Source organism: Octodon degus, unplaced genomic scaffold (genome assembly GCF_000260255.1).
Source record: "Octodon degus isolate 3935 unplaced genomic scaffold, OctDeg1.0 scaffold00027, whole genome shotgun sequence".
Lineage (NCBI taxonomy): Eukaryota > Metazoa > Chordata > Mammalia > Rodentia > Octodontidae > Octodon > Octodon degus.
The window spans coordinates 14,056,709-14,072,884 of NW_004524603.1; the positions used below are offsets into that span (position 1 = coordinate 14,056,709).

Below are 16,176 nucleotides of genomic sequence, written 5' to 3' on the forward strand. Positions count from 1 at the left end.
TTTGTTTCTCAATACAATTATGAAAAAAATAAATTTTACTTTCCATATAAAAAAAGAAAGAGCTTAAATGAATTTTCCATGATTTAGAATTAGTTGGTGGCAGAATAAAGAAAAGCTCCTGCATCCCATAACCTTTAAGTCTAGGGTTCTTCCCAAAATGGAACAGGTGATAATGTTTAAATATACTCCCTTCAATAGTATTTAACCATCAATAGACTTATAAATATCAATTAGGTATTATAGTTACACACATAAACACACATTTGCTTGAATTGTTCTAATTTTCATTTTGATATGTGCATAATATTGTCAACCTCTCTGAAGTTACAGTAACAAAATCCCTGGGGCTGGGAGAACATACTCATGCACAAGGGGCCTGGCCACTGTGTCGCCCCGGCTGTGAGCGTAGTAGAAGAGTGTGTAGAGGTAAGGCAGCAGAGTATAGCGGATGTTAAGGTAGTGCCTGGAGGAATTCAACAGCAAGGAGTCAGGTCCAAAGGCAGCAGGGTCTTGGTCCTTGGAACAAATAAAAGTTTGCAATTGTGAGTTTGCTAGGGGATATCAGAGGCACCCACAGAATTTCAGACCTTGTTCATCACAACCAAGAACTTTCTCTGACTAAGGTTACAACTTTTGCAGCAGAGCTGAGCAAAGGGGAACCATTTCACCAACTACATGGTCATTGTAACCTGAAACTCCACCTCACTCTCTCTTTAGAACTTCTCTGTCAGGAGACTTCTATGTGAATAACCTTGAAATAGTCCCCCTTTGCCTCACATAAAATGAGTGATTCAGAAAATGTTCATAAATGGAATACTTTTGACTGACTTGCCATTTCCTAACGAAAAGGCTCAACAAGGTATTTTATGAAATAACACAGGTCCTGTGTAATTGCAAATGATGGGCAAATGAGTATAAGTGAAGCATAGTGTAAGCGGTTGGCCCAGATTTCTTGGCGCAAATGCAGTAGCTCCATCTTAACACATGCCCCAATTTATTCGGATTATATTTTCTGAGAGCTTTACCTTGAAGCCTTGGCCATTGTGATTTCTGGAAAATGGATAAAAAGCTCCCAGCTGCATCCACCGCCTGCAAAGCTCCTCAGAGGTATCCAAGTCAAAGCCACAGATGTCTGCACCCACCTGGAAAGGCAAACAGATGGCATGTACCCCTCACTCCCTCTGTGCTCCTTCACTTCCTCCAGGGACCTCTCCACTGAACTTTGCTAAAACCTCTTCCTGAGAAGCCTTGCATAGGGTGATCAAAGCTGGATAATACCCAACACCCACACTTCACTGCCAGGTGAGTTATTCAGCCTCTCTGGGCAGAAGTTACCTCATGTCCTGAAAGTGAGTACAATAGTTTTTTTGAGGAACAGTAACTAATAATTGCTGGTGTCATTAGCTTACCAAACCAGTATCAGAGTTATTTTTTAAAGTTCATTATGTCACTCATCCATATAAAAATCTCTCCAGAACTTTCTTGCAGCTTATTCTATTAGCTCTTCCAGGTTTTTGAAACTAGCAGTTAATTGGTAGGATTTGCACCCTGACTAACTATACATGCTGATACCTGTGAGTCAAGCAACTGCACTGAAGATAGCAATGTGTAACAGAAGGGTCACGCTTGAAATACCTGTCATTCTGCTCTTCTAAATATGTACTTCTTGTCATGACATACCGATTATGATCATAAGTAAAAGGTTTTTTAAAAAATAGGTAATACAACTCTTGTTGCATAGGTCCTGCTTTACCTTGGTCTTAACCATCCAGTAGAAAAGTATGAAGTCGAAATATAAGAAATAAAGCCATGCTGTTAAGTTGAGCTGTGGGGGACTCAGGTCAATAATTTCTGACATTGCCAGTTAAACAAAAGACCCAATGCTATTATGGGCTACTGGACTCTTTTAGAATATTTTGCTGAGTTTACACACCTATAATATTCAATAATGGAACTTAGAAAAAATGGGGTATACCGATGAATGTCCATTTTGTATCTGTGTATTCAAAGAGGTTGGGATAGATATATAGTTGCATTCTCTTAATGAATAGAATGATTTGTTCTAATGGTGTTTGTAAATAGGATCACAAGTCCGCATCTTGTACAGCAATTAACCACTAAGAAGAATATATGCAGTGTATTATTTGTTGAAACTGTCCTTCTGATTTGATTTGAAACTGTCTCATTGGTAAATAGGATATCAAGTCCACATCTTGTACAGCAATTAACCACTAAGAAGAATATATGCAGTGTATTATTTGTTGAAACTGTCCTTCTGATTTGATTTGAAACTGTCTCATTGCTATCTGTTTGTCAATAAAACTTTGAAAAAATAAAAAAATAAAAAATAAAAAAATAAAAAATAAAAAATAGGTAATAAATGAAAAAAAGACACAAGAAAAAGAAAAAAAAAGTCACAGAACTGTCCTGCTACAATGTTGTGTATAGTTAGATCTCTAACTTTTTCTGTAAAAAATATGTAATTGCTTATTCATATTCTTTAAATATTTTCATTTTTTAAATTTTTATCTCCATATTCTGTAGGGACTTAATGTTTAACATATCAATACTTGATGGAAAATACCTGTTCCATGTTATGCCTAAGATGTTTCATATTCAGACAGACAGTGAAGTTAAACCCAACTGCATAAGATGTAGGGTAATAATAAGCTTCTCTTCTGGAGGGTTAACAACCTAAGTTTGCAGACCAAAAATTAGAGAAATAGAAGGGCTGCACGGACAGTCAACAATTTGACCATAGCTTTTCAAGGTCAGTGAAGACTCAGAACATAGGAGAACCTATATTGTAACATCATAGAACTCAGTTGGTCCCAAATTTTCTGATCAAGGAGATTATGGGGTCACAGAGCAATGTGATCAATGACATAGAGTGTGCCTAAGGAGAGTCATCTGGAGAGAAAACATTCTCTCAGGCTTTCACAGAGAGCAAAATGGTCAAGCAATGGCTGTGACTCATCCACATGGCTGACACTGACAAAGGATCTGCAAACTGCGGTACAGGGTTACAGGATAAATCCTGAGGGGACTTGACTGACCTTACCAGATACAAAAGTTACATTTCTTGTTATACAGGTCTTGCTTTATCTTGGTCTTAACCATCTAGTAGAAAAGTATAAAAATGAGGCATATAAAATAAAGCCATATTAATATGCTGAGCTGTGAAAGGCTCAAGTCAACAACTTCTGTGGATAACCCACTACTATCATAGACTGCTGGACTGTGTTGGATTGTTTTGCTGAATTCACGCACCTATAGTATTTAGATGCCAATGGAATACCCATTTCTGACAGGACTAAACAGAAAAAGGCGATACAAAGGAAGGACCATTTTGTATCTGTATATGCAGAATAGTTAGGATAGATATACAGCTACTTTTGCTTAATTCAATAAGAAGAATGATTTGTACTAATAGTGTTTGGACAGAATATTCTGTCTGCATCTTGTACTATGAATGACCACTAAGAAGATAACAATGTACAATGTATTAATTATTGAAACTGTCCTATTAATCAGTTTTGAAACTATCTCATTGATATTTATTTCTCAATAAAATAAAATAAATTTTTTTAAAAAAAAAACCTGCTTCCACCCTACCTCTCCAGCATCATTCCCATTTTAGTGCTACCCATCCACCGGTCCTTCCAGACACGCCAAGTGTCCACCTTGTACTATTTTTGCTGGCATTTCTTTCTCAGTTTTAAATGAGCTTCTTCCCACCCTGGTCATTTTTCAATTTCAACTCAAGCAGCTTCCTTCCTATGAAGTTTCTCCTGGTTCCCTCTGTCCCTCATAGTCCTATCAGAGTTATTCTCATTCTTAGGGTCTCCCCTCAAAGTCCCCCTACAGTTAATGCATATCTTCCTATAGGCCACCTTATAGCCTGTGGTATTTGTTGACAATCTATGTCTCCTTTTATCAAACTGTAAATCTCCCAGAAAATTAAGGGGGTGTGTTTTTCTGTGTTCATACTTTTCAGCACGCTCACCTTGCTTACTTAGTTCAGCACCTTGAACACAATAGGAGGCCAATGAATATATGCATACTGACTTTAACTAAAAGATGCTAAAGTTTCTCAAGTGCTGACAATGCTATCTTTCTTCAAATGGGCGCTGGATTCACAGGTGTTTTCCATATATGACATTCATCTGCCATAGATAAAGGATCTGTGTACTTTTCTGTATACTCATATATTTTAATAGAAAGAAATATTCTAGGGATATCAAGATTTGTTCCTCTATCTTCACAAGACAATACAGAAAAGGACATTGCAGTATCAGAGCCTTATTGATATTGAATTACATGCTCTCTAGATGTTAAATCCCATCTTTCCTGAATGATGCTATCTAGGAATTGAAATTCACAAGAGGTTGATACAGAGGCTCACCATTGGGATACCAAAGAGATTGAACTCAAGCATTCCAGGGATGGACCACCGAAGGTCGTTCCAGGTGGCCGCGTTGTCGCCTAACCAATGGGCTGCAAACTTGCCAGATCCCGCGAAGGTAGAACGGGTTATGATGAGACTTCTCTTGCCTGGAAACACAGTCTTGACAGCTCTAGAAAGGGAGAGAGATCTAGAGAGTCAGTCTGTGATCTTAGCTGGTCTCACCCGAAAGGATACACCAATAATGCTGAAGATATTAAAAACAAATGAATACCCCATTCTTTTTATCTCATTCTCTCCCAAGTGGGTTAGTGACTGTTAGGAGCAGTCTGCACCATTAAGTGTGCTCATATTTTGCTTTTTTTGGGCACTCTGTTAATGCCATAATTGCCAAGAAGTTCAAAAGCAGCCTTAAAAATGTTAGTAACTAGAGGTATACAATTTTTCTAGAATGAAGGTGAGATTTAACTTTTCATAGATGTATTTATATTAATCTTTCATATCATGAGACCTTAGACACACATAAAAATGAACCTCCAAATAGCCTTTTCAAGTTAAATTCTTTCTAACATTGGTAATAATTTTATAATAAGAAATCTTTGATAAAGAAAATATATTTTAAAATTATATATGCATGAGTGTACTTTATATAATACACATTATTTATACTTTTAAGCTACATGTCCATCTGTGTGTATATACAAGTACAATCTTCTAGAGGGTTGTAGATATAGCTAGTGGCAGGTATCTTTTCCTTGCTATAGAACTTCAATTCCATACACAGGTAAAAGAACACTATAAAATAATGCTGAACTGAAATGTAAAATCCTAAAGCACACAGGCATCTGGGAGCTATTTGACCCTTTCTGTTGTTCTTCACCAAGGGTACAAAAAGGTAAAATACACAAGCCTTAGACTCAGAGAAAAGGGGCTAAATTTTGTTCAATTATTGGTTATTTCACTTAGGAATATTTTTTAACTTCTTTTTCCTTCTTCCAACTAATCCACTCATTTGTGCATATGTTTGTTCTTGGCTTGACGTCTTCCATAAATATATATTGGACCCCTCCTTCCTTGGGCCAGGCAGTTTCTTCATTAATTCAATAATAATCATATTTGTGTGACTTATAACAAATACTGTACATGAGCCACTCGTCATCTAGCATTCCCATAACTCAGCCATGAATGTGCCCATAGAAACAGTGATGTAGGATCTCACTCTGCCGTGGCGATGGCCATGGAGTAGCCATACAGGTTGTGGACATCATACTGCTGGCCCCAGTGCTGCACTGCATCCATGCAGAGACTCTTGCAGAACAGGTACCCATCTAGAACTCCTGAAGCAAAGGACAATCAGTGAGTGGGAGCACAAGATGCTCTATTCCTACTCCTTGCCTGTAGGAAAGGCACTCACTGTGGCCATCCTGTGAGGGGTCATCCTGCTTTCTCATTCTCAGACACTTTTATTTGAAACAGTTTCTTGAACATAGAAATAAATTGTGCTGACCCCCACACCCATGCACCACTGCTCTGACCAGAGGCAGGCATCCAGAAGCAGGGGAATCCAGCTAGTCTGAGGTCTTATCTGAATTCTTTAAGCTAAGTGAAGTCATCCAAGAATAGAAGTATTGTACGAAAGTGTAATTTCTGACTCCTTTCCCCTGACCATACATTATAAAAAACTAATTTTCAATCTTGCTTTCATCCATCTATTCTATTCCAATTGCATCCCTCTGATTCAGACCCAAATCACCTCTGGGCCTTGACAGCTTCTTAGTGATTTATTTATTTCTGATCTACCTTATCTTCTAATTCATACTACATATTATTGTCAGATCAATACTCTTTAAACCATTTGACTACTGTACTTTCTCTAACTAAAACATATTTAACTTCTGTCACTGAAAAGTTAAAGTACAAACTCATTAGCCTCCCACTCAAACACCTCAGTATTTGATTCTGACCTATTCTGCCCCAATCTTCTAGTTTCCCACAGGACTGAAATCACTACAAGGTGTTACGGTTCTGGTACCTTCTTTACTTTCTCAGTTGAGATACAATTTATTCTTTCTTTTTTATTAGATAGAGTCTCACTATGTCATACAAACTGGCATTGAACCCACTATGTAGCCCAGGCTGGCCTCAAACTCATTGGGATCCTCATGCCTCAGTCTAACCAAAGTGTCAGGATTACAGGTGTGTACCACCATTCCAGGCATTCAATTTGTTCTTGAACCTATAGCCTTCTTCAAACTACAACCAGAGAGATAGTGTTGCTCAAAATTCAATCAAATCATGGAGCAACACTTTACCTGACCTCCCTAGCCATAGCTTCTGGCTTTAACTGTGTGGTCTGCGTCTGTCCTGCAAACTGTAGACATCATTAGACTTCACCCTCACCTCAACACCAGTGTCTTGCTGTGTACTTATGAGTGACACAGTGTGTGGCCCCGTGCTGGCCCTGAAACCAGGCATGGTGGCACATGCCTATAATTCCAGTACTGGGGAGGCTGAGGCAGGAGCATCATAAGTCTGAACTGTGAAGTGAGACCCTGTACTCAATAAATAAATAAATTTAAAAAAAAAGAGTGGCACACTTGCCTAGCAAGGACAAGGGCCTGAGTTCAAGCCCTAGTTCCGCAAAAAAAAAAAAAAAAAAAAAAAGTGGTGCAAAACAACCACTGGCCTCTGTCTTCTACCCATGTCCTCTCTAGATGTTCCATTGGAAATACTTGGCACTGCAGACAAAGAGCTGGATTGACCATTTTGAATTGATGCCTCTGTATGGTGCTTCTATCTTCTTTCCTAGTTTTCTTTATATAGTACTCTTATTTCTCTTTCCTTGTGAATGCCTATGTATACTTGAAAGATTGTTCAGATCTGTTCTTATGAATTTATGATACCAAACATGCATTAGTTCTTCAACCCGGCTGACCAGGAAGACTTACGGGGAGTGAATGGTGGATAATTCAGATTGCTTGTAGAACAGCCTGAGACTGAACCATCAACAAAGTTGGAGACTTCATTCATATCCTACAGGACAAAGACCAAAAAGTAATTAAGAAAATAACATGTTCTTTGATGTCTTTTTCTTAGGATTCAAAAAAATTACTTTAGATCTTTCTTAAAATGAATAATTGTATACATGAAACAGAACAGACATTACTGACCTATCTACTCACTAAAGACTTCAAGAAAAAGTTCTTAGAATCCCTTCAAATATATATATGATATATATATATATCATGTATATATGTGAAATCAGTAAACATGAATAGCTTTTAACTATATTAGGCAAAAATTCAATGTATATGATGACACATACATCAACTTATAGACTATATAGATCCAAATATAATTAAGAATATATATATACATATAACTCTTAAGTGAAATAAATCAGACCCATGTGTGCAAACATCATATTATCTCCTTAGTGTGAGACCTAAAAGAAAAAACAAAATCTGAAGGGTACAATAGATACTGGGAAGAGAGAATGAACCTGGTCAAAAGGAAAGAATTACTGAATTGAGGTGAAGGACAGAAGAGGGAGTGGGGGAAAGAGATATATCTATGTATGTAAGCAAGACACTTCGGACAACTGTACTGTGCATTTCTGCTGGTCTTTGGAAAGGAGCAGTTGGTGCTTAATTTGATTTTTCTCTTTTTTTCAATTATTTGACCTTTTTCTCCTCTTAATTTCTTATGTATTTCTTTTTTTCTTTCTCCTTTCAACTTTGCATGCATATATCTGGTAATATGAACAACTAATTTGAAGACAGCCCTATGCATTAGAACAAATACTGTGAAATTCATATTATTTTGTTTAGGGAAATTCTGTATCATACTATTTTGTAGTCTTTTTTAAAAATAAAAATTAAAAAAGAAATATATAAATGTATACATCTATCAAGAAAGAGATAGTGCAAGCATATGGCAAGTTGTGAAAATATAAAATCTAGAAAGATCCACATCAAAATATTAATAGTAGATAGTCTTGTTACTGTCATTTATAGGGTGCTTGCTTCCCTTTTTCAGCTCTTGGCATGGTTATGGTTTGAATTTTCTTCAGTGCTCTTATAAATTGAAATTTTCAACTCTAGAGCTTCTTAAGTTTTTCTCAATATCAGTGGGCTTGCATTTGTTTTCATTTGGAAATGAGAGACATTCTATGAGCCACCTCTTCTTAGAACCGATGCAGCTCTGGGTGCATCTGGGTTCTTTGGCTCTGATACACTTGTCCAATACAGCCAAATGAAAGAACCTGAACCAACAACTGGTCGACTCATGTACTTGATGACAATGTAAGGGGTGTATCAGCTAATTTGACATCAGTTCATTTTGAAAAAATTTCCTGAGTTCTCTCCAGCTCTGACATGATTTTGATTCTAACTTCATGTTTTGGTAGGATTATCTGAATAAGGAGCACTAATAATTTCTGTCATATTTGTTCTCTTCTTGTTCTCCTCATGTCCCATGACTCAAAGACATAGACACAGACAAACATATAGCCACAGACAGACACAGACATAGATGTGGGCAGATACTGACATAGATATACTGCATAGACATAGATACACTGACATAACATATTATAACTGTTGTCAGCTAAGAATCAGTGTTAACTCACAATCCAGATTCCATCAAACTCCACTTGACTGTAAAAAGTCTCAAATTCCTTTGTCCACCAAACAGCACAGTTGGGATTGGTGTAATCAGGAAACACAGTTTTTCCAGGCCAGACCTGTGGAAGAAAAATGAAAAACACCACTAAGAATAAATTAAATGAATATAAAATTGAGTAAAGAACTGTGCATAGAGAGTACTAATTTATTCGTGGAAGAACTGTACACAGAAAGCATTAATTTATTCATGGATACAGAAGTGGCCAGGCTCAGGTCTTATTAAATTAGGAAGGTAAATCACTCAGGATATGGAATACCAAAAGTAAAGATGAGGAGATTACAGAAAAATACTTGATGTAAATGTTTTTGTTTTGTTTTTCACCACATCCTCAGCCACCAGCACCACCACCACCAACAACAACAATCTATTTTAATTTTGAGACAGGGTCTTGCTCAGTTGCCCAGGATGGCTTCAACTTGTGATCTTTCTGCTTCAGCCTACCAGAGTTCTGGGATTACAGACCTGTACCACTGCACACACATGAAAACTATTTTTTTTAAAGTTAAGTCCTTATTAAATAAAAAGCCTTGTTTGATTTATTAATCTTTGACTCTAGCTTTTCCTCCTTATCACTTTCCTTAGTTTTACTTCTAGAAATAGTGAGAGAGCACTCTAAATTTCAAAAGGTCCATTACAATCTGTTTTTCTCTCTTCCTTCCCTGTCCAACTTCCTTCAGATATCAACTCCACAAAGGTTATCAGAGATACTAGAAGTGAACCAACAAGGTCAAATAGAACTTGAGAAACAAGAGGTCAAACTTAATAAGCACTGAAAAAAACCTGAGTAAGAAAGAGACATGAAATGTTCCCACTGGATTTACCAAGCAGGCAGTAACTGGTGCCATTTACCAGAGCAGTATCAGTAAAACTATAGGAAAGAAAGGAGATTCAGTCAACTGAAGAGGCGACTGGACGTGTGGAGGTGCATGTTCATTGTGATGGCTCTTGTTTATGGAAACTGGCTGTGAAAGGCATGGAAGCAGATGTGATGGCACATGTGAAGGATGGCTGGTGGGCACATGGGGATGAAAGAGCAAAGAAAAACTTATCTTCAGCACACAAGACACATCCGAAAATGGACAGGACAATCACACACACACACACACACACACACACACACACACACACACACAGAGCTTCTCCTCCACAGGGCTCAGCTTCCCAATTACATTACCTCCCCAATGACCGGATTCATGCCATCTGAACTAGTCACCCATATGTTCATTGCTGAGCCCCGGTCATATGGGCCATAGGGATTACTTGAGGAAGAGTTGTTAGAGATGGCTGGATCCTAAGAAGGGTAAAAACACAAAGAAGAAAGGAAACTGAGAATTTCAGGACTCAAGAGACAGGTGTGGTTGCCATGACAAAAAACAGTACATATCTGACTTGAAAGAAAAAGAGGCTAACACATACCACAATGATGACAAGTTTCTGCCCATTACTGTGTAAGTCATTAACAAAATCAGGGAAACCTCCATAGTTCACTGGATCATAAGTGAAGTCCTTCCTCTCATCCATATAATCAATATCCCCATGTTGAACATCCTGGAGGAAGACACAGTATGGACAAGTTAACACCTTGACTTTGCCTGGGAAAAGGAGCTAGGCTCAATTCTGGGCTAGGGTCAAGCAGAGTTCTCAAACAGTCCCAGGCATCTAAACATTTCTTTTCTCAGGGAAATTTAAAAAAAAAAAAAAAAAAAGACCCTGGATCCACCCCTGAAATCAAGTTATCTGGATCATTTATAGCAATCACTAAAGTCATCAAGTAAATCTCACCCTATCCACAAGATAAAGGAAGGAGGGGTCTCTTTCTCTCTCTTGCTGCCTTTCTCTCTCTTTACTGCCTCACAATTTGTTTTGTTATTTCTCTTCTATTTCAAGTGTTTGGTGTTTATCACTTCCTAATTTTACCTGTGGACCCAGAATGAAATTTACTGTAAGGCCCAGCTGTCTACCTCCAAGGGAATGGGTTGCAGAAAAGAAGGTTATCCTTTGTATCTCTTCTACACCTCACTGTCCTTTAGAACTACCACTGTAATAGGCACATTCAAATTTTGCCACTCAAAGCATAGAAATGTGATCTAAAAATATGGTGGTTGTTTAAATTTTTAAAAATTATCAGAATAAAAGATACATTGCCATTAATATCTCTCAAAATATCTCCTCACTTCAGAGAGGTGACTTTGGGGAAGAGCCAAAAGCCCCATGGTGTCAGAATCAGTGAATGCAGTGAATGAGGATACACAGCAGTGTGTTTACAAGCTTGTCTTCATGTTGGATGGTGCTCAGTGGCAGCATGCATTCTCATTTTGAGCACACCTTGTAAAGACACTCAGGGAAGAGGACTTCCAGAACTGCTCTAGAAAGTGGCAAGAATAATGGGATAGGGGTATTACAAGGAGAGTACTTTAAGGGAGATGAATGGCAACATGTCCTTAACTGTAATATATTTTTAATTTATTTACTGCATTTTTATCATCCCTCACATTTTATTATTGCATGTATGTACTGAGTACTTCTGTCCACTTATCTCGGCAGAACTTAACACCTATACTCAGTTAACAGTTTGTAGTTCTAGGCTTCAATGCTCCCTCTCACATCTCATTCTCTTGTATACCAAAAAAGCCCACTTTATTGATTTCCTAGATCATCTAAGAAGGAAATGGCTGTTAATATGTAAGAAGAATGACATAAAAAGTACAGCGTGACTATGATGTTAAGATCTGAGAATGAAAAATAGTTCCTTTGGTTGTCTAGTATTAAACATGATTCATGATGTTAAACATGGTTCTAATACTAGAATGGAATTTGGTGGATGGGTAAAAGCAGCATGCACATCACACTTGCCACAGTGTTCACCCCACATTGGCTCACAGGAGAGCCATTCCCACCCCTAAATATAGAATACTCCTGGAGGCTGGTTGGCCAGTAGGCCGGGCCCTACTGTGAGCGACTCCATTTTAGAATTCAGTAGTTTGTCCTGAGTGCGAGTGCTAAGGCAGAATGTCTGGGTAACACCTCTGTGAAAACATAACCAGCAGACAGTGGATACATCAGAATTGTGGAGAACAACCCCTAGCTGCATAGCACAGTCAGAAGTCATAAACTGACAGATAAATTAATCTTGCTAGTAAAAAATTATCATCTGTGCATTTATTGAATTAAATCAGGGGCACATTATGTATCAAAGCCATATTATAGAAAACTAGACCCTTGAGCTTATCAGACACACCAGAAAAACAGATGGTGCAACCCTTCACTTGCATCATATAAAGGAGGGGCACACAACCTAAGGATCTGGACACATGCACCAGTCATCTTACGCAACACGAGGTCCCAGCTCTCTGTCCCCTGGCTTTTGCTCAGCTCCACCTCCCTACTAGGACATGGCTCATTCCACACTGCCTGCTGCCCAGATGGGCTCCGCACAAGTTGTGTGCTGGTTAATGGCTCAGCAGGCCCTTCCACATGCTCTGCCAGGTTTTCCGTTTTATCTGGACAGCAGCATTTGTTTTTAGTTCTGCCTCTTTGAATCTTGTGGCTACTATTAATCCGTATCTAGCCTTTCCACAACCTATATATTACTGGGTAAACTGTGATGTATGACTCGACTATTAGAGATACTAGTAACTAAGATTGGATGCAATAAAGGAATGTGTGTTCTGCTAATGGCTATCAAGCAAAATCTAGACAGTCAGATAATTAAAACTGACAAAATTGCTTATGAATTTATGCTTATGAAATTATTTTGTGGATTTATTGTGATTCAATAAACTGACATCATGGAAAGACACAAAAGTGTCCAGTCTATGATGATGGCATATCCTGCTTACAAAGGCTGGAGAATGAAGAAGAGTGGGACCTGCAGCCAAGCTGGAACGAGTCACCCACCCAGATGTCTTCAGCCTCAAATCACTCTTTTACACTTCAATTTTATAGACTTTCTAAATCCCGATTACAAAATGTCAACTGAAGTTATATCTCAAATAGACATAGCAACACTACACAGAAAAGCGAACTCTTTACTGTCAATTCAATAGCAATGAAAATAACAATGCAAAAACAAACTAAAACTTGCTACTTGAGTCTTTAACCCATTTAATTATGTAATGTAAATTCTGTCATCAGCTGGATGCTACTCGGTCTCAGCCAAGGTATTTCCCCTCACTCAGCTTCAGTTTTTTATCTGTGCAAAAAGTTGTAAACCTAGATGACTGAAGCTTGCACCCATCAATTTTGGCCTGAGTCCTTGAGGCCTAGTATTACTTCTCTTTAAATATAGGTTGGATGCATAACTGGCAAGGGGCAGAGAAATCAGGAATCTGCATTATTCATTACCTGAGATGAAAGATAAAAATCAAGCTCAACCCAGAACTCTGGAGGAATTCTAAATACACAATATCACATTTAGGCCAATGCCTTCTTGATGCTGTTGAGTCAAAGCAATCCAAGGATTAAAAAAGTGTAATCTAAGCTGGAGAGAGGACTAGGTACTAAAATGAAAACATGTTATTTAAAATGTTGTAAATAACATAAGCATTTTAAAAAATCTTACTGTTAAAACATGATATGAAAAATAAGAATAAAAATAGGTTGTCTCTTCGTTTGCAGTGGTAATCTCTACCATGTCCCTCTAGAAAGAACTGGGGCCCCTTGAAAGCATGGATGGTCCAGTAAGTACAGCTAACCATCTAAATGTATAAAAGCTTTTTACTACAAAAAAGAACCTGGGGAGAGAAAATACAAACAATAGCTCTTGTTCTTCCAGGGAATTTCTTTACTTTTCTTTTTTTTAATTTTTTTTAAAGCTGTTTTACAGCCCCACTTACATAGGGGAGTTGCGCTGCCCGGTTTCTGTTGACAACTTCCTTCATCTTGTCCAGTGTTCCATAATCATACCGACTGAGGTGAAACCCTAGTGACCAATATGAAGGCAGGGCTGGCCGGCCAATGAGCTACAAGAAATATGTGACAAGAGAGTTAGCAGCAGTGTTCCTTTTTTAACTTTTCTAAGTACTGGTTTTGAGGCACGAGAGATAGTTTCTTTGCCAATATACTGATTCATTACTGTCACAAAGTATGTCTTCCAGCACCTTTATGAATTTTTGAGGTTGAGACTTTATCTTGGGCAGCTTTATAATCTTATACCTCTTTTAAACATAAAAATGCTACCTGGAAAGTTTCAACTGTATACATGAAATCTCAAATTTGCATACATCAAAACCAAATTTTATTTTATTTTTTGTATTTTAGGGAAGGGTTGACAGGGTGTTCAGGGTCTCACTACTAGAACAAACTTGTACTGATCCACCTATTTACAGAACCGGGATTACAGGCACACGCTACCACACCCAGTCTCAATTGTCATCTCAGCATGCACCGGGTGCAGGGCCAGTAGGGCAGGCCTGGGGATCGAATCCCAGCCCTTGCACCTGCTTGCAAGTGCTTTAATCTGCTGAGCTATTTGGCTGGCCCTGAAAACCAAATTTTAGCATCTTGAATTTGTAATGGAGTTTTGTGGCTTACACCTCCATGTTATATTTACTTTTCTTTAATGCTTTCTATGTAGGATTTCCTTGTTCATAATCATGAAATCATAAGTTTACCTCTAGATATTCTCGAACAACTTGCTCTGGAGTGTTTCCCAAGAACACATAGAAGTCAAGAATACCCCCGATGGTGCGGTAAGTGATTGCTGGGGCTGGTTGGAGGGCAACCTCTTCAAAGGTTTAAAAAAGGCAAGAAAATAATTAAAATTTAGTCTAAAGTAACAGCTACAAAGTTCTAGACCAGAAGATCACATATATCTGATAATTAATGTGCTTACTAATTCCTAACATTTTGTGTACAAAGGGACAAGTTCTAATGAACAAAATACACCCTCACTGCACATGGGAATGAAGATATTTGGTGGTAAAGTTCAATAGCATATGACTGGAAGGTCTCAGCTCCTCATGCCAGGATCTTGGCTCTGGTGAAAGAGCTTCCAGTCTTACAAAGACATCCAGAATAAACCACTGTAGCACTAAAGTCATTTGGGCTGAAGTCTTTGTTCCTGGTATCCCTGCTCTGCCTAAAGGTAGAGCCTCCCAAAATAATTCTGTGGCCATGAATCTCCTCTGCTGGAGCAACTCTAATACCCTCTGAGCCAAGGAGCACCAACAGACATTGGCTAAGACATCACATCTCTCTTAAGGGCCCATTTATCTTCCCAAAAAGTCACCGGCTTTCCCATCTTTCCCTCCTACACTTTCATGGATTAAGACAGCAAGACTGCTTTGAATCAAAACAATCTAATCAAGAATATTGAGAGTGAGAAATATCCCCGTTGGTAAATATTACAATGCTGTACTACCTAAGGCCCACACTCTCGCCATCCCTTTCAACTGCTCACCACTGAGCATTCCTGTGTTTATGCACTTTGCATGTGTGAACAGACTGTCTTCACCTTGCTGATCTTTCTTTCTGTCAGTTTAGTTTGGGGGCCCCAAGAATTAAATCTAAGAAGGTGGAAGAAAATTTTCTTCTCTCTTTCACAACCACACACCATGCTGTCCTTGCCACAATTACTGCAAGGACATAATCCACCATGAAGGACTAATTTAACTGAGTCTCACATCAAACAAGAGGCAAACTAAAAATGCCAAAGATTATCTCATAAGTTCAAAATCCTTTAAGCTCCAGTCACCATATTCACAAGTTGCCTTTTAGGTTTCGTTTCTATTTAAGGATGAAAGAAATGATTCTCTTTAAGGATGATTGTCCCACTGTTTAAGGCTTAAGATAGCCCTTTCCTGTCTTCTACTCTGAGACATTTTCTACCAGCTGGGAAGGGCTAAATATCTTAATTATGCAATAGAAAGCACTCCAAAGGAGGTGACCTGATAAAGTGAAATGAGAAACTAAGAGCAAATCCCTTACAGCTGGCTGCCATGGGTCACCAGGTAATGAAGTATGGATGAAACAATAGAGAACACAGAAGGCTCTAGGTGAGGGCTCAATTATCCTTAAAGAGATTTATTCCATTTGTCATCTTATTATAAAAACAGGACTTAAAAATTGTTCTTGTGCTTGTCTTT

The 16,176-nt window shown here is 38.2% G+C and overlaps 1 protein-coding gene across 1 annotated transcript in view; it reads right to left on the bottom strand.

Annotated features, from left to right (window-relative positions):
* Nucleotides 1–16,176, bottom strand: part of LOC101589892 (maltase-glucoamylase, intestinal) — a 181,674-nt gene that overhangs the window by 146,703 nt on the left and 18,795 nt on the right. The window contains exons 8-17 of the mRNA XM_023712753.1: nucleotides 14,704–14,816; nucleotides 13,927–14,052; nucleotides 10,511–10,639; nucleotides 10,266–10,382; nucleotides 9,036–9,149; nucleotides 7,354–7,438; nucleotides 5,625–5,742; nucleotides 4,406–4,577; nucleotides 1,026–1,142; nucleotides 362–516 (exon numbers count right to left, since the gene is read on the bottom strand). Coding sequence (XP_023568521.1) covers nucleotides 362–516; nucleotides 1,026–1,142; nucleotides 4,406–4,577; nucleotides 5,625–5,742; nucleotides 7,354–7,438; nucleotides 9,036–9,149; nucleotides 10,266–10,382; nucleotides 10,511–10,639; nucleotides 13,927–14,052; nucleotides 14,704–14,816 — 1,246 coding nt within the window. The remainder of the gene's footprint in view (nucleotides 1–361; nucleotides 517–1,025; nucleotides 1,143–4,405; nucleotides 4,578–5,624; nucleotides 5,743–7,353; nucleotides 7,439–9,035; nucleotides 9,150–10,265; nucleotides 10,383–10,510; nucleotides 10,640–13,926; nucleotides 14,053–14,703; nucleotides 14,817–16,176) is intronic.